Source organism: Amia ocellicauda, chromosome 13, assembly GCF_036373705.1.
Source record: "Amia ocellicauda isolate fAmiCal2 chromosome 13, fAmiCal2.hap1, whole genome shotgun sequence".
Lineage (NCBI taxonomy): Eukaryota > Metazoa > Chordata > Actinopteri > Amiiformes > Amiidae > Amia > Amia ocellicauda.
Genome location: NC_089862.1, coordinates 32852728 through 32875997, shown reverse-complemented (window position 1 = coordinate 32875997; position 23270 = coordinate 32852728). Strand labels below are relative to the sequence as shown.

The following is a 23270-nucleotide window of genomic DNA, read 5'->3' as shown; positions in this document are numbered from 1 at the left end:
GGTCAGACTCATCCCCATTAGGACTTCGCAGGTGTCCACCCAAGAACAAAGGCAGTGGCAGCGATCGCGAAGCTCACACGGACGGCTAAAAAGACCATTAAACGTGTGGATGATATTTATTGCAGATCATTCCCAGTTCTGCTTCATTTGTCCACCAATAACATCCAAAGACAGAGGCCCTGTTGGAGGCTAATGGCCGCTGTGGGTGCACTTATGTTGACGTGGCCAAGGACTTCGGGGGTGGACACCTCGGTCAGCAGCTGACGACAATGGCTGCTTCTATGTAAGTTGACATTATGTTACATTGACTGAGCCTGGCAGTCGAGTTAATGTAGTAATCAGTTCAAAATGATAATGATGACCAAATACAGAGCAGCTGTCATACATAAGGGTCTGAAGTCCAACAGAGGGACGTCTTTAATCCCGACATGAAAATACTGAGAACAATCATCTTCAGCACAAAGATGGTAAAGCATCGAATCCTCTTTCTTCATAATGTTTCATAATTACAGGAGAAAAACAATTTAATCCCCACAAGGTGACCGTGAGAAAGTTCATGGGAACACATTTCTCATCCTTACAGAGGCAACTGCAGATTTTTAATTACAAATAAATACACAGCGAAACAATAACACTGAAACAGCAGCTTTAAAGCATTCGAGTGGCAGCAGTCAAGGTCTGGCCAAAGAGTGAGAGAACGCTGGGTTTTGGCTCAAATATTCCACGATCAGGTGTGATTGAATTGTCTTGGCTTTGAGGGGAAACCAGAATAAAAAATACAGGATTAAAAACATCAAAAGCGCCCGTCTAAATGATTGTATTGACCCTGCCTATGATTTTACACACAAAAGAGTTGTGGAATACTTTGAACAAAAGCTTTGAAGATTAAAAATCTGTCAACATTTTCTAATCGTATCCATAGGATGATTCACATAATGCAGGGTCATCTCTTTCTTTCCGATTTGCTTTTTAAATTATTTATTACAACTTAAAACCGGTAATTTCTGCAAGTTTGCACATTCGGATTTTATTTTCCCAATTAAATAAGTTACAAGTAAACCATTTGTACATTCTAGAACATGACTCATGTAGATAAGTGGCAGTTTCTACACCGTGCAAGACATCAGCTCTGACAAGAGGACTGACCATGTTTTCTAGGCCAAATCTACGCCAGGGAAACACATTTTGTGTAGGTCCACAAATTCTGTGAATCTTTAGAGTTTCTGTCATAGATTTTAACATAGAGCCATTTTGATGACTTTGTGTGGATCTTCATCACATACAATGAATCCATGACTCCGCAGAATGGGGTTGGAGGGAAACAGGAGTCAGGGAGCCATTTGAGATCACCCGACAACTGCACTGTGTTCAACGGTCAGATGAGTGCGTCTCTAAGTCCCCATGAACAGAGATGTCAATAAAGACATACATCTTCTCAAACTGCTTGTTATTAACTACACTCTGTGACCTCCGACGGCTGTATGAGTTTATTCACCTCCAGGCGGTTCTTTTTATCGTTCTATATTCAGAATGCCAAAATCAATTTCTATCAGGGCACCGCGGCTCAAGATCGGATAAATTATGATTAATAAGTTCTGATTGGCCTTATTGCGTAAGTAAGTCCTATCTTTTCACACAATGAAACCAGCTTCCAGAGCCCTGACAGAATAATAAGACATTAACATCGCTGGGCGGGGGGTTTGTGTCTTAGAAGTCTTAGACCAAAACTAATCCCTGCGTACATATAGAGATGTATATATATTTTCTTCTGTATAAAATATACAATCCACAATTTGGCTGGTTGTGTATTGTTCGTTTGCTCTTTTTAAATAATAATAACAATTCCCGGAACTATTATCTGCTTTTCAATCCAGACGTTCTTTACAACCATGGATGCGTTTCTCCGGGACAAAACAAGCAATATCTGGCACAATGAAAAACAGTTGCTTCTCATACAGTGTCTATACAATGCTTGTGCACCAATCCCTCATGGCTTTAGTAAATCATAAACGTGGAGCACACACATTTGCAGACTTGCATTTTCCTACATGGCAAGGGCGTGTTTTGAAAATGTAATGGAACTGTTCTTTCATGGTGGCATAATTAAAATTACAAATGGCCGTGCTAATGAATTTGAATGGTAATCAGCTATGGGATGAAGCCGACAGTTTTGAGCTGCCCGCTGCGGCCGAGTCACATGACGGAGAGAGGAGACCAATCACAGCCCGGCTGCTGTCTGCTCATCAGCAGGGCTTTTCCACAGCGTGCGAATATGCAAATGACCAGTAATTAATCTTAAAGTAGAATAAAAGAAAATAATCACCATCAGAAGTGTCCCTTATTAATTATTAAAACGTCACAGGGGCTTTACAGATCTCCAGTGGCCAATACTATTATTGATCAAATAACCACATTTCCATCCCAGCGTCGGCACTAACCGGGCATCAGCCCATTTCGCCGCGGGATCAGGAGAGTTCACTGACCCGAGGCGATTAATATTTCACTGCTCCTGCAGAGACGGTGCTTCTTTACGGTGGTAATTATCTCCGGAGATACAGAGGAGTTTGCTGAAACAGGTGAGAGTGAAACAGAGTCGGACCCAGAGCAGCGCCGCTGTGGCACAGAGCCCACGGGGGTACGAGTCACGAGCAGACGGACGGACCATCGGGGTGATGGCGGTGGCCTCTGATCCCGAGTGCCAATTGGACTGTGCCTCGACATGCGCTGCTAGGCTACATTATTGTACTCTGCCACTTTCGAAATCTATTATTCAACAAAATGGTGTGCGGCAAACCTGTGGGTCTGAATACTAAGTTCCGAAAGCTTGAGAATAAAATGAAAAATGCCAAATACGGACAAATTGCACATTTATTACATGCAGATAATAAAAATGTCCACTATAATTACACTATGGGACGAATGGAACTAGATGAAGTAACGCATGAGATAGACCTAGGAGTCTATGTGGACTCCTCACTTTCTCCAACCAAACAATGTGGGGAAGCAATAAAAAAAAAAAGGCAAAAACGATGCAGAGGAGGGAATGTCTTACTGAGAGACTGAGGACCTGAACCTTTTCACCCTGGAACAGAGGAGACTACGTGCGGACTTGATCCAAGTCTTCAAAATCATGAAGGGCATCGACCACATCAAACCAGAGGAGCTTTTCCAGATCAGCAGGGACACACGCACCCGGGGACACAAATGGAAATTGGGCTTCAAGGCATTCAAGACAGAAAACAGGAGACACTTCTTCACACAGAGAGGCGTCACAATCTGAACAAACTCCCCAGCGATGTGGCTGAAGAGACAATTTGGGAACTTTCAAAAACAGACTGGATAGGATCCTTGATCACTTAGTTATTAATGGACACCAAACGAGCACGATGGGGCGAATGGGCTCCTCTCGATTGGACACTTTCTTATGTTTTTAAATCAAATACTGGTTGAGAGTCAGTGTCGGTGCACTACTATGCAATGAAAGGTGGTGTAGGAACCTGGGGGGCTTGAACTCTGGCAGCAATGCTTCTGTCTGTGTTAGGACCCCCCCACACAAAAATACTTTTTAGGTCGATCTCTGAAGATCAATAAAAAGGTAATTGCTGTTGCAACTGACAAGATTCCACCACGGGATCCGTGCTGGCACTAATTCAATATTCAGACTGTTTAGTTTAACGATTGCCAGTATTATTTTCAACATCTTAGCAATATAATTTTTTTGGATGGCACACAGAAACGACCCAGTATGAATAATTAATCAGGCATGCTTTACCACGTTCACCGCTGTTTACTCGCGGTCCAGTGTAGTAAAGCACGGGAAAATAAACACGATGGTAAAACCCGTTACAATGTTTATTCCTGTACTTCATGAATACGGCCCTGCTCTTCGGCGTGAACCCAGCTGGGTCTCGGTGGGCCGCCCTCCTGAAGACCTCATGCTAATTCTACAGCAACATGAAAAGCAAACTCCCATTGTAACAAATCAGAAAAGGAAAGAGCAGAAAACGCCTGCAGGACTTTAAAATTAGCATTCCGCGAGATTCCTCCGACACCTTTCATCTTCAATGCATTATTTACATGCTTATGAAAAGAAACAAGGTGTAAACTTAATGTGGTGGTAAACGTTTCACGAATATGGCTTAAAGCTGGATTGTCAGGAATGGGAAGATGTCTCATTTGGATTTAGTCCATTCAGAACGGATACTGGCTGCATGCATACATATTGTGACCCTCTGTCCAGTTCCTAAAATAAGTTTGTTACCGTTGTTCTTTTCTCTCTCAACCTCGGTCTCTGCCTCTCTCTCTCTCTCTCTCTTTCTCTCTCTGTCCCTCCAGAAAGTCGGACACTTCCTGCTTTAGAGAGACAGGGCTCCATCTGTGGAGAAGCAGCACGTCAAGTGTTTCCCCTTGTTAATTCACCTCCCCAGGGGGTCCAGGGAGGTAGATGGCAATTCGGGGTGGTATCTTACCACGCCACCCGGCACAGCATCACAATATATATATTCTTTTAGCTCATTCATGTCATTAACATGCCTCTCTCACACTGGTCAAAATCTCCTTGTTAGGGGACTATACCTTTACTCCTGCAACATTACATTCACTCAGTAGCAGCCGGTCTCTGAAACCCCTTCCACACAGAGAAGAGAGCGAGGAGGTTTTTATCCTGCACCCAAGACTCAAACCTCGACCTTATGCCTCGGACGAAGCCCACATAATCTTTCGGTCAACCCAGAATTCACTCTGCGTAGACAGACTGTGCCGCCCACTTTTAGAGATGGCCAAAAAGATGACCATGCAAGAACCAATCTGCACCATGATGAGCAGTGCGATCGTAGGGGCTAATCCCTGGACCAATACCGAGAGCCTCTGAGGTCCATTTATCGGGACCTTCAACAACTGATGAGATTGGTAAGGTAAACTGATTTGGTAAGCAATACCTAGTGTTGCCCTTCGACCATTTCTGTGTCAACTGCCGCATCAGTGAGGAGTTTCAGTCTATTCCACTGTAGTAAAAAAAATCACACATCACTATGTATTTAATTAGATTACTGTTATTATTATCATTACTAGCAAACCCTCTTTAGCTCTTTATTTGAGGATAGAAAGGATATGGGAGAATTCACATTTCTGTTGACTCGAGTGATGTTGTTTTTTCTTCCCAGGCAAATACACAAGTACACAAAGTGACAGTTTAATAACATCAATTCGCAGTCTGAGTCTTAAAACCTTGAATATGCCGTCTGTGAGCCCACGACTCCCATACCAAAATAGATGCCTTTCTCTGCCTTCTTCTGCTGTCACAACCGTGAGACTAGGAACAGAGAGAGTCTCGGCGCTGATGGGAAACTCTCACGCGATGCCGCGGAGGCGAGGTAACAGGGCTCCATATTCATCACTCAGAGACGCGGCTCCCTTCCTTTCTCCTTTGCAGACGCACGTCAAGCTGAGACTCGGCTGCAGTCGTCAGTCAAACTCGACCGGTGCGGTAACAGCTCCCTGACAGCAATCCGTAAATAAATTCACAAATAAATAAATAAACAAAGGGGATTTAAAGGTTATATAAAACAATGCAGAGTGCTTTTCTGTAACACAATCCCACTCTCCCTGCCCCACGTTTCTATTTTTAAACCTGATGCCGTCTCGCCGGGCTGCGGAGCCACGGGGTGGCATCCGAGAGGCTGGAGCCGGAGGGGTTTCAAGGTCGGGTGACGGACGGGCAGGGGACGATGTGGGCCTCTCACCAGTCCAAACACGACGCCTGCAGTCAGACTCCCTGCTTGGGGCGCAGGCGGCCGCTGGAGAGGGCTTCGCTCAGAGCGAGGGATCATCTGAGCTCTCTCTCCCACGCGCCACCAGAAAGCCATCTCGGCGTTTCTGAAAGCCGCTGACGCCGGCATTGTGTGCACTTTGCTAATGGGTTCTTAGAAAACCACAGAGCCACAGTTTAATGATGTAGCAAAAGAAAGTAAGCATAATATTTATAGTAAGCTAAACTACACCCAGCAGGTAGAGAAAAAATGAGAAATTACTTCAGCCCAGTGTCTACCTGGTTCCCCCCAAGGGCTGGACTTCTAGGTGCTTCTGTGGCTGGTTGGCTTGGTTTGGTTTTCATATATCGGGTCACCCTGAATACAGCTGACACAACTTACAAGCAGACGGCCAACATGGGTGAACCAGACACGCTGCTCAGGACAGGACCACAGTGTGCCACAGCACTTGGGTGCTTCTGTCCAGAAAAATACCAACACCAACACGCATCCTCTAAACGAACACTGGCCAGGAGAAAGCTGAGGCCCCTGGCGGACAGGGGTGACAGGATGTGCAACTCAGCAATCCATCTTTCAGACATGGCGGCCAAATGCTGTTCTCATGGAGGATGGTATCGCGACAGTTCGGGTGACCGGGATCGGAGGAGGGCTACGGCAGGCACCAGCCGTCGAAGTGCAATTATATAACTGTGATCAAAAACATACAAACACCTCCACCACCACCGAAACACACCTCAGGTAAAACGAACGTCGCATTATCATCTTATTATGTTTCTCACTCGCAGGAATTTCATTTGCAGCCGTGAGAATCACCACGTGAGTAAAGGTGCTTGTTCATGCAATCATATTCACTTTTTTTCCCTCTTTTCTTTGGTCCTGATACAGGATTCCTCGGTGACTGCTTAGCTGGGGCTTTTGTGAACCACACTTTATCAACAAGACAGATCGTTTAGTTGGCTGCCAGGTCTGCTCTATTCTCTGGAGTTGGATGCAGCTGCAGGGACACAGTTCCTCTCCGATTTCTTTTTTTATTTCATTTCAAAGGAAGTGCATTTACTTTACGCCTGCCTTGTGCATAAACATCCCCATTGTGCTTTCGATTAAGATAGAATATGCAATGCAGGCAGTACCTTTTTCCCCGTCTTTCCTTTCTCTAACGGTTATTATTGTTTTAAGTGTTTGTACAATCCTTTATCAGATTTAATTACTCAAGACTGTACTCGGCGATGACAACAAAGAGGCCGCCGCTCAGAGCTGCGAAGCACACGGTGCGCCGGAAGAGGAGAAAGTCTCTCAAAATAGCAGGAGAGTAATTAGAGTTTTTCACACGCTGACTCGGTGCTCGACTGCCACTCGCACATTCCTGTCCACAGAAATTAGCACAAATAAACAAACGCTCATAAGCCCTGGAAGCAGATGTAATTGCAAGGTTCGCCCTGGGAACACAGAACAGCGCAGTATTGTTATTAAAAAAGCGCTCTCTGGAGAAGGTCGAAGAGGATCTTGTTACTCTCAGAAATCACCTTCGCTCTTATTCGTGTGGTCAGAATAAAACTTCTCACCCCGTTATGTAATTAAACGCGTTTTATTTTTGCTCCCCCTTCTGCATATGTATTTTTATTATTTCATCGTATTTTTAACTCGGCTTTCCTCCCACATATTAGTGATAAATGTTGCAATTTATTTCCAAGCAGTCTATTCTTAGCGTTCGCCACCAAACCTCCTCCTCGAGGGAGCAGGAACTTATCTTCCGCTCAGATTAATATTGGTGCCCGGCGATACTGTGTGCAGCTGAGTGAGTGATGGTCTGTCTCGATAAAAAATACACTTATTCCCCTGGCTGTGCGATGATTCATCTTTCTCCTCTGCACTTGTTAAATGTGTGGGCTCTGCCATAAATGTTACACTTCTTGTCTGCTCACAAATTATATTACTCCTATGAGTTATAGTCCATGGCATCCAAAGTGACCATTTAGTTTCCATTAAACCATCCAGGAGAAAATTAAATATTAAATAACCCTGTAGCAGTGAGGGGCTTGTGGAAAGACACGGATGAAATCCACATCGCCTCGCGGTTGTGAAGTATCGGGGAAGACGCAGAGGATATCAGCCCCCTTCAGATCCCTCTTCATTTGAACCGTCCCGGCCTGTGATCCAACACGGGCTCCCGGCGCCGCTGTGTTCACTTCATGCCTCTCAGTCCTGCAGCCCACGGCCGGCTGATCTCTGCGGCTCTTTCACACGTTTCTCCCTCGGTTGTTTTTCTATCCTCGAGGTGGAAACTGATACGGAACGTTTCTGACAACCTTCAAATCACCCTGCAGTAGCAACATCTGTGGAGGAAAGGAAACACACACGCACACGCACACGCACAAAATGCACACGACCGCAAAGTTATTAAATTTCATGTTTTAACTGCTGTGTGTGTGTCTGTGTGTGCACGTATGTGTGGGTGTGTGTTACTGTGTGTGATTGTGTGTCAGTGTGGCTGTTTGTCTGTATCCGTGTTTGTCTGTATCCGTGTGTGTCTGTGTGCGTGTGTGTGTCTGTGTGCGTGTATGCGTCTGTCCGTGTCTGTGTGTGTCCGTGTGTGTGTATGCGCCTGTCCATGTCTGTGTGTGTGTGTCTTTGTCCGTGTCTGTGTGTGTGTCTGTGCGTGTCCATGTTCGTGTATGCTTGTGTCCGTGTCCATGTGTGTGTCCATCCGTCCATTCGTGTGTGTGTGTGTGTGTGTGTGTGTCTGTCTGTAGCAGAGGTAGTGACAGTGAAAGGGCAGCACAGAGAGCCCCTGCTCTTATGCTTTGCAGTCTAATTAGGCCCGTTCTAAAGAAGTACTCGTTGTTCATAGTGGGAAAATGTATCCCTATGAAACCTTCCAAGGTAGGATGTGTGAAGTGATATGTAAACATACGTGATATGTGAGGCCGAAGAATGTTTAACTGTCTGCGTGAGAGTCAGAGATGTGGGATACTGCTCAGAGAAGGAAGCTTGATCTGTCAGCTGAGTGAGGAACAGGTCACCATTCGAAGGCATGTCCGTGTGTCCGTGTGTGGAGACTCGGGCTGGACGTGTGTGTTGTTTTAAATGCTCCTGACCTGAGCAACACAACTCCTGCCACAGATTCACACTCCCATCACTTCCATCCAGATGTGTTAAAAGATTTTTCCATAAAGAAAAAAAAACAACAACAAACAAACAAAAAAAAAACAGATCAACAATAACATACTGAGCACGGCGGAGTCTGACTCTGTATGATTGATGTTTCCCCGTCACTTCCTAACCTCTCTAAACGTCCGAGTGAATCCTGTTTGCAGGGCCCGCGTATCGCAGCTGCTCAATCTACTGACCTTTTAAGAGCACAGAGGTCTTGAACGGACAGGAAATGGGTTAAACAGTGCAGGTTAGAATCAAGTGAAATATGCAGGATTGCAACCATAAATAAACACATACATTCACAATATTTAAAACAGATTAATCTTTTTCTATAATTCTAGAATGTAATTAATCCAGAATAAATCTCATTTCAAATCACACTTCAGAGATGGAATGATTTGGGGCTCGACCGCAGTGTCAGAATTTCTAGTATTGATCAGCAACTGTATTGAACTTATCCAAATTAATTCCTTCCATCTCATACAGGGCCTGCGTGTCTCTGTCTGTCTCTCTGTGTCTGGGAAAATCTAATCTGGACACTTTCAGGGGATGAGGTAAACATGGCTGTATTGACAATGAACCATCCTGTTGTGTCTGAGAGTAGTCCACAAGGTCACAGAAGTGGAATTAATGTGGATAAGTTCAATATAGTTGCTGATCAATACTACAAATTCCTACAACAGCCAACCTTTGACCCACCCACGATTCACAAAGTACAAACACATCTTTTCACGTTTAAATTTACTGTCAGAAGCCATTTTTTACTACTAGGGTATGAGTTTTTAATTTACGTTGTAGATCACAGTTCTGATTTGGTCGGGCACTCAATAATATTAGTGCGATTCCTAATTAATCAGTTCGTTATTGATGGTGTCGAAACCAAACCAACTATAATAATCGTTTGGCTTCACAAAAAACATAGAGGCAATAGAAACTTCCTTAATTTCAGCTTGAAATCATTCCTCACACAAACACAGCCACAAACACAGTGTCTTTTACCCGTCGTGTTGGATACTCTTGGTTCACTTTCAATTAATTTTGCAGAGCAGGTTTACGCTACGCCTCTGTGTGCAATATATCATATCGCTGACGTGTCAGGAGTGACATGATCGATGGCGTCCGGGAAAACGGCAGCACAGCTTATGAAAACAATATTAAAAGTTTATTAAAGAAACGCAGAATGCCAATGAAATACTGTTAACATAATTACACGTTATAAACTGTCTGATAAATGACGGCAGCTGGAGCTGTGACAGGAAAGAGTGACGAGAGATTGACAACCTTTAATAAAGAAATAAAGCTCTAATGGCTTGCAAAGTATAACAATTTTTGTATGCAGTTACAATACACACACACACACATATATATATATATATATATATATATATATATGGAGGGCGGGAGAGAGAGAGTGAGAGAGTGAGAGAGAACAAGAGAGAGTTTTTATATCTTGCATATAAGGGATAGGGATAAAACACATTTGTGAGTCTAAGCTAAGCTGCACAACGGTGTGTTGTGTACACCAGAGCAGCCTCTGCACACGGCACGGCACAGCGGTCTGGTAATGGAGCAGCTCTGAATCGATACGAGACTCACACTGAGCAGGAGTTCAGAAAAGGCGTAGGAGCAGGTTTTTGCTGAGCAGATTGCAACAGTATTTACAATTTAAAGATAAGAAGTAAATAATATTCTTCAGTATGTGTTAGAAATATATTGTGTGTGTGTGTCTTTGCATGTGTATCTATTTGTGACTGTGTGTGTGTGTTTGGATTATAGAAAAAATATAAATCATTGGAATCTAAGCACCCTTAGATTCCAACACATTCTACTGTGATAGCATTCTAAACACTCTAATCCATGTTCCACGTGTTGGAAGTTTGAGTTGTAACAGTAATAATAATAAAGTTTGCTACCTTTATCTCCTCCGTAGTGTTATATATATATATATAAACAAGACAGCAACAGCAACAACAACAACCAAAAACTCAAGAGACAACCTTAACAACTCAGCTTCAATTTACTTCCTCATCAGCTCATGAAAGTGTAGCCGCACAAACTCCCTGTTCTGCACAACACAACACGGTAGCTCCTTCTGACGGCAATGGATTCAGGGATGGGAGGAAATCTAATCGAGACTGACTGGCATAAAAATAAACGCACAGGTATCAGAGCGCGAGTTCACCTGCGTCGCACCTCGAGGAACATCGTGACAGGATCAGAGGGCTTTGCTGCGGAGACAGCCAGGAGAGAAATAGCCGGCGAATTGCCCACGCTCACACATCTCAGCATCGGGAAAGAGAAGAGGCCCAGCACTGCTCTGAGGTCACACCGGGTTGGGCGTCCACACACAACCTTCACTGTTGTGTTTCACAGGTGTGTGAATTCCCAGTTTCAATGGATTTAATCAAGACTGCACACCAGCAGGCTACTGCTGATGCAAACCCATGGTGCCTCTCTTTTTGCCTGAGGCGAGCGGTGAAATGAAAACCCATCCTGAGTGTGAGGAGATACTCTGGGACTGGTGGGCCGGTCGGTGCATCTCTACACTAAGCCGGGCCGTTGTTTACTTTGGTGAACTCAATTCAGATCATTAACGCTCTCTCCACTGTGGTGACTGGGACACTGAGTAGTGCCTTCTTTCAGAGAACGATCTCTCCCTCACCGTAACCAATTCAACAATTCAGCAAAAGTGTAGAATTGGGAACAAGGGCAGTGATGTTCAGACTGTACAATGCACTAGTTAGAGCTCATCTGGATACTGTGGACAGTTCTGGGCTCCACACTTCAAGAAAGATATCGCTGCTCTAGAGGCAGTTCAGAGGAGAGCAACCAGACTTATTCCAGGTCTGAAGGGAAAGTCCTACTGAGAGACTGAGGACCTGAACCTTCTCACCCTGGAACAGAGGAGACTACGTGGGGACTTGATCTAAGTCTTCAAAATCATGAAAGGCATCGACCACATCAAACCAGAGGAGCTTTTCCAGATCAGCAGGGACTCATACTGTGTAAAAAGAATGTATGACATCCTTCCCTGTAGACCAGCTGCAGTTTCCATACTCCCCAGGTCAGCGCACTGGTGATTGACACAGCGGGTACAGGCTACAGAAACATACTGATATACCGAGTTCAGATAGGCTGGGGCAACACAGACATATTACACTGGCATTTGTTGTCCAGCTCCATGCCCTGAGCAGGAAGCACCAGTCCAGAACTTGTGTGACACCTGCTTGTGTGTTTTCCTATGCATTGTGCTCTCAATTGTGTATAAGGCACTAACAACATGAGACACTTCTTCACACAGAGAGGCGTCACAATCTGAACAAACTCCCCAGCGATGTGGCTGAAGAGACAATTTGGGAACATTCAAAAACAGACTGGATAGGATCCTTGATCATGTAGTTATTAATGGACACCAAACGAGCACGATGGGGCGAATGGCCTCCTCTCCATTGGACACTTTATGTTCTTATATCTGTATTCATTTAGACTTAGCCATGCTTTATTTGCAGATAGTACTCCCAGTTAAATGGTTCTGGATGCATCCAAGACCTGGTTGCATTGGGAAACCCTGTTCAAAAAACAAATTTTTGTCTCAAGCGATGTACTTACCCTAAAACAATCGTCTGCTCTCCCTGGGAGTTCCTCTGCGTGACTTGATTGAAGGGACACAACGTGTAAGTATATCTACAAAACGAAGCAAGCAAAACATTTATTTTTTTGTCATAACAGGAGTATTATAATGATAAACAACAGCTGATGTAATGAATACACTGAATGGTTACATTTAATTCAAATGCGATTTAGGCAAATGAAAAAGAAATCCTATTACGGCCCCCGCAAACGCACTGTTTCATTTACCGCATGTGTGGAAACGGATTATTTAACCGCAGTAATTCCACTGACATTGTCTTGTGATTTCTTAAAAAAAAAAAGGCTCAAAGATAGGATTATGTTCCGGCAAGTGAAAAGGAGGTGGGGGGGGGGGCAGATGATATCACCAACAACAAACCTGGTGAATCAAAAATGTAATTACAGAATAATTTTAAAATGTCACATCGTGACGAGCGCTGTTCAAGCCATCAGGTTGTTCTGGCACCATCGGCGTCTCGGCGCGAAGCTCGTCTCTTACTGAAAGCGAAAACACAGCGTCGGGGAAAGATGCGTACAGAGGCGTGTTCAGCTAGAACAGTTTCCCAACTGAAAAATAACAGGAAAAGGCAACTCAGTGGAACGCAAACTGGGTTGTCTATCGGTGACAAGAGGAGTGACAGAGATGTGGACGTGTGCAAGGGAAGGAATGGCTGAGAGGAATGGGTGGCTCCCACGGAGGGAAAAGTGCTCGGGCTCACTGACCACACGGATGAGAGAGGCACCCGTCACAAAAAAAACCATCAAACTCTTGTAGAAAAAGAAAAAAGAGCTGATACACCTCAGAGAGGAAGGTATCTCTCCTGGTCTTGGGTTCCTGCTCTGTGGGATCTCATTGTGGGCAAAACTAATGCTTTCACACCACTTTTGTGTTGAGTCTCTCTCATGGGCCTGGGCTCGTTATACCTGCATTGCTTTAGTTTATGCGTTTTTGAAAGATCTGCTTTGCTCGATCTGCCCGTACGTGTCCATCACACGTGCCTTCCCCCGTCTGAGTGTAAAAACACCTTCCTTTTGCTAAAAATACCCCTCCTGCCATGCCTGCGCTCAGACGCTAAACTGGTGAATTTAGGTTCGCTTTAACAAACAGCTGAACACGGGGAGGAACCATCGCATAAAGACATGTCTCTCGTTTCTTCGTCCGAAATGTCTTCAAACCACTCAGGTTCCCAAGCCCTTTGTGTCAGTGTTGATTGTGTTGACTTGATAATCGTATTCATTGTCTAATTAAAGCCTGTATCGCTGTATCTTTATTACACAACTCAGTGAAGACTGTATTCAGTTCCAGGGATCAATCGAACAGCTGGGTTGTTCTGCGGGGGCTCAATTCTCACGCTGGAGTCTGGCGGGGTGGGGGGGGGACTCGCTGCGAGCGGTTAATCTTGGCACAACCAAGACACGCGAGAATGACAGACTGCCACACAGACGCCGAGTGAGAGGAGCGCGAAGACATGAGCAAGACAGTATAGACAGACACTGTGATCGAGGCTTTGACACCCAGAACAAGTGTGAGAGAGAGCTCTGCGGATTGAGAAGTGTACTCGTGAATAAGAGTTGTTTTTCTTCAGTAGAGGTTTGTTTAGTATTCCTTTCTCTATTGTAGCTTTTCTTATTGTCTGTTCATTAGAATCATAGATTCAAATAAAAGGTCAGTCATAGGGTGCAATTACATGACAGAAATAAATAGCAAACAGAAATCTCAGTCACATACGCTGTTAGAGGGGGAGCTGGAGAGGACAGCGGTTCATGATAACGAGAAGAGAGTTCAGTGCAGTCGTGGCTGAAGACAGGATGCGTCTAGATTTATAGACTGTGTGGTAACTTATACAGACAGCATGAATAATCTTTCAAAATGCCGATCGTGCTTATAGGAAGTTGAGTCTGTGTCCCATTCAAAAACAGAGAGCACAATCTCTCTTCCAGGTGTCAATCGGTATCGATTCTGCATTTCTGTGCCTTGGAGACACCTTCGTTGTCTTCCTCACACACAAACAGGTGTCAAAGTCTTGAACTCCTCTTTATAGTAACGGTTAACTTTGATTTATTTATTGGAAAAAGGAGTGCTGGTTACAGCTTCCAAAACTGGGCGACTCCAGTCCTCGAAGGCCTGATTCCTGCAGGTGACCGATGTACCTTATTAACCAAATAATTATTTAAATTAAGCTAAGATCAGTCAATCAATTTATTTTAATTGGGGATCGCACCCTTCTCAACAAGTTGTCCCAGTGCATCTTCAAATACTGAAGATGAACAAGGACAGTGTGTGCTTTTATTTTGGCCTTATACATGGTGAATTGTGTTTTCCATCTCATCCTTCTTGACTACACCATCTTCTCTACCTGGGTCCCTCCAGTCTCCTCTCCTGTGCCCACAAAAGCAGGGCAGGAAAAAGGAGAGGGAGGGAGAGCGAGAGAACAATCTGGGAAATCAATTACTTCAGGGAATCGGTCCTATAGACGGCTCAATTACGTCTCCACTTAGGTAGGACTCACGTCAGAGGCATCCCGGCGCTGTGGTGTGAAACTCATTTCGATGATGAGAACAGAAGCCTCAACTCATTAGTTTTAACCCAATCTGCCTCAGTGTGGGGAGTTACTTCACAGCTCAACAAATTAAAGCATCTGCAGCACTAATTTTCTCTTTTACAAAATTCCTGATGTTATTATTGGCTCCGAAATAGTTTTCTGAGAACTCCGAAAACAAAACTCAAAAAGACGGGTGATTAATTAGTAAAGTCAGCGAGGTGTGCATAGGTATACCACAGTTGCGCCTACAGTGGGAAAATTGCAGGTTCTCCACTTAAAAAAACACGTCTTGATCTTCGGCGCTTACGGGAAGAGAGACGATGCCAATTAAGTCGACTGTCTGTAGCTTAGAAACGAGTGGGTGGGGTTATGAAAGGTGAGGCTGGAAACTCGAGAGTAACTTTCGCTTTGCCTAATTGGTTTACAGGTAGCCGGATTTCCCAGCATCCTCAGAGAGGTCAGAAGCACCGTGTTGCTTCATAAACTATTGTAGTCACTCTGCTCTCTGCGCTTTTATGCCGAACCCCGCTGTGATGTCTGAGGAGAAAGCGCTTTGTCCACACAGAGTGGGGCAACTGATCAAACGCACACTCCGCATTTTGCAAATTAAGTGTCCTTAATTATTGAGACGGTATTCTCCTAAACGAAGACTGAAACATCTGCAAAAAGTACTGAGAGCTCGGGCTCGGTCTTGTAAGTAGTTGCTTATGTTAAACAAACAATACAAATATATATATTGTTTCCGCACCTGGAATGATTAGGGGATGGGTATAAATAATACCAAAGGCCTTTATATCCGTTGGAGCCGGTCAAGACGATTATTAAGAAGTGGAAAGTGGAGGGCACCACCAAGACCCTGCCTAGATCAAAACTGGATGACTGAGCAAGAAGGACACTGATCAGAGAGGCTAACAGAGAGAGAGGGAGAGACAGAGAGAGACGGAGACAGAGACAGAGACAGACAGAGAGAGAGAGAGAGAGAGAGAGAGAGAGAGAGAGAGTGAGAATGTGACCTGGACAAGAGATGCTGTGAATTCAAGCGAGTGGAGACATCTTGGGGAGGCCTTCATCCAGCAGTGGATCAACACAGCTGCTGTCATTGTTTACTGAATTAGGTCAAGAGCCCGTCGCTGATCTGCCACTTTCTGGCCATTTCACTCGAGTTGGCTGCCACTGGAGTCTCTCGGCATGATTGTTCAGCAAGAGTGGAAAGTCCTTAAGCATCTCACAAAAGCCCCACAGTGGCACATCCTGCAAACTAGGGCATCCTATGGTTAAAGGCTTAAATTTTAATTTCCATTTGAGGGGAAGACGAACGTAATGTTTGATAAAACGGGATTTCATTTCCATTTTCACGGTCCGACAATCATTCCCCCGCGCGTTTGGAAAACAAGGCATTTGCTCTGATGGCGAACGTCTGCCTGTGTTTTAATACGGGAGCGCGGGGAAGCAGGCATTTCTAATTTCCGCAGAGGAGGCCTTCCGAACGAGACAAAGATGGACAGGAAGCGCACGCCTGCGTTGTGTTTTCCGTACAAATGACCTGGGCTGTCCTATTATGAACTGAAAGGCACACGATACCCAGCGAAACAGAAAACAACTGTCTTTCATGTAGAAGTAACAATTTACATTACAAAAAGGAACTTTTCGCTATTTACATTGAAAGCTATCAGAAAGAAGCAGTGAAGCAAACAGCTTTTGACAGATCGCTCAAAGAGATGCTCTTAATGCCAGGTTTTCTACATTCATTGCCAGGGAATTATTTTATTTTATGTCATAAACTAAAACGATGTGAGATTAAAGTTCTTTAACAATATACACACATCGTTGTGTCTCTGTGTTCGAGTACAGGGGCATGAGAGGACATAGCTGACCTGGCCGTAGAAATCACTGAATTGTAAAGCCCACCGTGACATCATTTGTCCATTTGTCTTGTTCAAACCGAGCCCTGTGCACTGTTTACCAGACATCCTCTGTTGTCTGGAGATCATTTGGGCAGCTACTGGTGCTGCATGTCTTTGTCTTGTAAGTCAGACCAAGATCGACATTGAAATGGAGGAGACGCTGCACAATATTACATATAACAGCCTACAACACATCCTAGACTCTCCAGATGTTGCAAATAGTAAAAAACACATTAAATAAATGTGTATTTGTAGTTGTTTTCCCTCCACCTATATGCTAACCATAATTTGCCAAAACCAAAAGCTCATATCACAGAATTCACAGCATGGCACTGAGATATTTTCCCAGAAGCATGAAGAAAAACTGTAAGTAGGACTATTGCCATATTCCAGATTGATTCTTAGATCATGTATATATGGTCGAAATGACAATATACCCAATTAAAACAAGGCACTACCCAGAATTAGGAATCAAAAGCAGCATGTTGGCACGGTGAAGCGGGGAACGGCAGCCCTCGCCTTTTTTCCCACTAAACACACGTTTCTGAATGTTACCCGCCCCGCGCGAGAGGAAACTGTATGAAACACGTGTGTCACAAAAGCCAGTGGTGTTAAATTAGGAGAGAAATGGAAGCTAATGATTGTGTCCATTCACCGTTTGGCTTTTCAAAAACAAAAACAGGGGCCTCTCAATGCTGCCATTTTCAACTGGCTTCACCAGCTGCTTATTTTAAACAGAGAGGTGATAATTAGTCTTCTCACATCACCAGAGTGTGTTGAAGGCGTTTGAAATGAAGATGAGACGCACCCAATGGAAACAGCCCCCCACTGAAGAACTCACAGACCATACGCTGCATACATTAAGCGCAGGAGTTATAATCCGTGTCCGTGGTGTTGGTGGCAGTACGCACTGCCGCTGTGTGTGTGATGACAAGGTAACGCACACAGGCACGGGGACACCAGGAGACTGTCAGCGCCACACAACACAGACTCACAGCTTTCGTTTCCTTACGATTTCATCATCATAATGTTGAAACTGGAACAGCTAGTCTTAATATTGTGGATTTTCAGGTGTTTATTTCTTCTACACTCTACCATTAAGAGCCACTGAATACTAACTTCACGAGTTTTTCTTTTTGTTTCTTTCCTTCCTTCCCTCTCTATCTTTTTTCATTTTGTGTGTTTATATTTAATATCCTGTAGAGCCACTGATAGGATCATTTCTGTCTTCTTGTGTGTGTGTGTAACAGGCCTCACTGTACACGTCAGTTATGAAGTCTTTTGATCTCTCCTCGCGGAGGTCTGCGTGGATCAGGATTGTTCCTGACATGAAAGTTTGTAACGGACTGCAGTTGGACTGGACCAACATAAGATCAAATCAGACACATGAATGCTCGTTAAAACAATAATGAAGGCACGTCATGCAGCTTATAAGAACATAAGAAAGCGTCCAATTGAGAGGAGCCCATTCGCCCCATCATGCTCATTTGGTGTCCATTAATAACTAAGTGATCAAGGATCCTATCCAGTCTGTTTTTGAATGTTCCCAAATTGTCTCTTCAGCCACATCGCTGGGGAGTTTGTTCAGATTGTGATGCCTCTCTGTGTGAAGAAGTGTCTCCTGTTTTCTGTCTTGAATGCCTTGAAGCCCAATTTCCATTTGTGTCCCGGGTGCGTGTGTCCCTGCTGATCTGGAAAAGCTCCTCTGGTTTGATGTAATCGATGCCCTTCATGATTTTGAAGACTTGGATCAAGTCCCCACATAGTCTCCTCTGTTCCAGGGTGAAAAGGTTCAGGTCCTCAGTCTCTCAGTAGGACTTTCCCTTCAGACCTGGAATTATGTTGGGTGTCACTTCCAGGTTCCATCCATGACCAAAGGCAAACCAATAAAAAATTCACTGTAGCGGCTGTGTTTGTCCGTCTTCTTTATGTCTGCTCTGGCTCAGAGGGGACTATCAGAGATCCAGCAACAGAGCACATAATACGTCCCTTCAAAGAAACTTCTACCAGCAAAAGCAGTCCCACAACACGGCTGCTCCCACAGACAAGATAAGCTTCTCGGCTCTGAATAGTATCAACATAAAATAAAGCCAGAGGCGCCGACCAACTGCTTACAAAGCAAATTACTGAAATTTCAGCAGAGCATAAATATCACAGTCCTTCACTGAAGAAGAATCAGCTAGCCTGGTGCAAACAGCTAATTCAATTAAGGGGAACTTCTACTCATGTTTACTTGTTTACTTCTCTTTCATATTCATCTCACGGACAAATTATTTCGACAACATGTTATATTAAGGTGTTTCTTTATTGATGTTTTATAAATCTATAACAGGTGCTTAATAACCTCGTTGTAGAGTATTACTAATAATGTAATAACACCCTGAAACTTTTTAAATTTCAGGGGTATAAAATGTGTTTTTTCACTTGTGGTAAAGCTTTATTAGTACTCCATTAAGTATTAATTAAGCATCCCTTGCACATGTATAATAACATAAATTAGCAGCACAAAAATATCAAATATTATTTTATTTCAAAGAGCCACCGTGACTTGAGAAACAAAAATAATGACAGAGAATAAAATAACCATCCATTTGTGATGAAAAAGATAATTACCTGCTAATTACTGACTCAGTGAGTTGGGCATTAAGACATTGTGTTCTTTCCGTCACTAGGTTTGACGCACTAACAATCAGACGCGTTTGGGCTGGAGGAGAAGAAAACAAAAAGAAAGACGTCTGATTGATTCGTCAAATGTCTCTTCTGTGTCAAACAGATCTCGACTAGATGTCCCGAGTCTGGGCGCCGTTTGGATCGAGGCCGAGGTGGATCCAATAACACAACCCCGAGAAGCACGCGTCGGTGGCACTCCGTGTCGTGTTGTAGGTCCAGGCTCTCTCCTCTTTCCACCAGCGTTGCATAACAGATGACGTCAGGCCGGATTGTTGTGACTCCGTCGTTAGGAGCGGAGAGACTGATTATTATGTAAGGGAGGAGCGGCGTGATCCCGTCTCCGAGTTTCCAGCTGATGTGGCAAAGGAGCTCGACTACTGCTTAAGTGCTCTTAATAAAACGGTTACTGCGAGGCTCCGTCATACCTAATTGGTACTTATCCTGTTAAAACATCTAAGTGCTACTTCATTTGAATTCTGTAATGAGATTGGATAGAGTTATACATTCTCCTGAAAGTGTGACCATAACAAAGGGTATTAATCCATTCAATTCAATTCCCACTTTTTGTATGTATGTATTTATTTAATTCACTGTGCTTGAATCTGGCATCATATTTTCTCATATAAAAACTGGGCATAAGTTGAGTTTTAGAATGCAGAAGACAGCTTAAAACTCAAATAAATGCATATCTATAATCTATATATATATATATTTTCACCATCATTAGCAGCCTATATGGATTCACTGCTGGACGATGCCTCCCCAAGATGTCTCCACTCGCTTTGATCTACAGCTTCTCTTTTCCACGTCAAGTGTAACTTGGTTGCTTTCTCTTCCCAGTTCAAAGTCTTGAACGCGTCTTCCAGAGTTGCCGTGAAGAGATTGTGTCTCCTGGACGAAGACTTCTGCAGATGTTGATCTGGTCAGAGATTGGTGGAGTCTGATTCTAGATGTAGCATTGTTTTGATTTCTTAAAACTTAAGAGTTTGTATTTATTGAATCAAATGCTTTCTCAAAAAAGCCCAGCTACAGAGGACACTCATAATCTCCACATCTTTCCAGTACTTCTGGTACAGCTTGCCTATGGTCCATGGTGTTTTATCCTCTTCTGAATCCTGCCGTTTTCTTGGTCGGGTGAAGTCCAGTGCGTCTTGAAGGCGATGTGTCAATATCTCTGTAAACAATGTACGATGGGAAGGAGACTAATGCGCCTGTAGGTCTTCAGATCTTCACTGTCTCCTTTCTTGTGAAGGAGGATGACAGTTGCGTTGTTCCCTTTATCTGGGATTTATGTATTTCTGAGACAAGTGAAAAGTTTTGCCAGAATCCTCTTCATGTCTCCTCCAGCTTGTCTCCAGGTGCTTTTCCATTTTTCATCTTCTTCATAGCAAAGCCTACTTCTTCTGGAATCACATCTGCTATTGCACTTGTGTTGGGACCTCTTCTTCTTCTCCACTGCCGTCATCTCTGCTATACAGGCTTTTATATAATTCTTCCACTCTTCTGATCATCGCATTTCAGTTTCTAATTGCTGTTCCAACCTTTTCTTTACTATGCATATATCTTCTGGTCCATTTCCATGATTATTTAATGAATCACATTAAAAGAGAGATCAATGTTTTGTCTTCTTGTATTATATAACCACACCACAATCTTACTAAAGAGAGGGGGAATAAACAAACAAACTGGCCGCTAACCGGGAAGATTTTCAGTAAGAGGCCTCTAATTACCCCCGACACCTTTTATCTTGCTGTGGATTTTACTGGAACAACTGGCCTTGACTGAAATTTATCTTTATCTGTGGTTTGCTGCCTGGCAATGCATGTTCCTCTCCGTCTGTCTGTCAAATACCACTAACGTGTGTGAACTTTCTCAACTTTATATGCAAGAATAAATTAGCACCATGCTCTTTAAATATTCAAGTCGTTCTTCAGTTTTATTTTAAAATTTTAAATATCTATATATCTCGACACACAACATAAACAGCGCTGACTATTCCCGGCAAGCATACATAATCAGTTATTTGTGCCAAAACAATCTACACTGCATATTGTCCTCCATAATTACTCTCCACTTCCTATACATTAATCCTGTTAAGCGCACAGACTAGTCTTACTGTTACTTTAGACAATATAGTGAAATCCCAGGGAGAGAGACAGGCAGCGAGCAGATGTTCACTTTGAAGATGTGTCATAAAATAGTAATGTGTCGATGAGTCAGTGGATTGGCACCAACATGACTGTTTATAACAGGTTTTTCTCTATGGGAATGTGAATCGGATGCAGACAGAAGATACTCGTGCAAAGAAAATAATGTGCAGCTTTCTGATCGGCTTCCCAATGCATGCTGATCACAAACCTGAAGTGAGGGAAACTCACAGACATTGACAGTTTACTCATAATGCCTTTTGTCACAAACATTTTCACAATGTGTGTGTATATATTGCCCCTACATGTTTCAACACGGCTGGGTTCACTGGTTTTCCACAGAACAATACAGAAAATACTAATTAACGAACGCAAATTGTATCGGTTAATAGTGACTATAACTAGAAAATAGTGCATCATGATTACGAGAAAACAAAAAAAGTCCAACATTTCGTTATCGCTACGCCTGTTTAAATGTCACATTGATTTTGAATCCCATAGAAGGCGTACGAACATCTAGCACAATAAGGAAATCTGCCAAGAAACAAACAATAAAATAATGATAGTTTGGTTATATTAGAGATAAGTATAGCTTTTGTAAATTTGAGAAAGTGAAAATCAGTGTTTAGCTGCATATAGAAAGTAATTGACTATCTAAGTGGGAAGCTGGACTAAGAGACCTGGTCAGAAATGTTAATGTTGATCACACTGTTGTGTGGACAGCGTTTCAAGGTTATCACCACCAACTGTAATAATAACTCCATTATATTTAGTTAACCGTAAACTTAAACTAAAATAACGCCAATGACTAATCCATAACTAAAAACACTGGTATCGCCAGTAGAAAAGAAAATGAGAGAGAGAGAAGTGTAGAGATGAAACAGATGGTTCAATCTCCATCCTTCTCTCATGTTCCCCCAAGGAGTTCAATCAACTACAATCCTTACAGTATCAGGAATGAAGTATAAATCGTGGGATATTGTGTGTTAATCTAGATGAATAATTTCTGATCCTGCAAGGTTATCAGTGAGAGCTGCACTGGTCTCCTTTGCAAGGCTATGTCTTTGATTTCACGATTTGCTTTGATCAATCGATTCAATGGAGGACAGAAGCATCTTCACACAGGAAGAGACTGGACATCCTGCCGACCACAAAGTAAGGGACTCCATCGTACGCTGCAAACTGGAATATAAATATGTTTATGCCGAGTGTGAAGGTTAAAGACTTGATTTTACAATGGACTAATTACTTTGTGCTGCACTTATTCCCCTGTGCCTCATGCGGACAGAAACATCCATCCTTTATTCCTCCCTCTCTTCTCTAATGACCACAGTGTCATTTTTTCCTCTTTCTGTGTCGAGAGTGATGTCCCTGCGCTGCCACTGAGAGCGGCGCAAATTGGCTTCATAGAGTCCTTTACCAACAACCCAACCATAACTTTGCCCGGGAAGGAAA

The 23270-nt window shown here is 43.4% G+C and overlaps 1 protein-coding gene across 2 annotated transcripts in view; it reads right to left on the bottom strand.

The window, feature by feature from the left end:
- The window catches only part of LOC136766825 (glucosidase 2 subunit beta), a 143535-nt gene that overhangs the window by 14146 nt on the left and 106119 nt on the right, over positions 1–23270 (bottom strand). For both annotated transcript variants that reach the window (XM_066720647.1, XM_066720648.1), the window contains exon 13: positions 12531–12605. In XM_066720647.1, coding sequence (XP_066576744.1) covers positions 12531–12605 — 75 coding nt within the window. The remainder of the gene's footprint in view (positions 1–12530; positions 12606–23270) is intronic.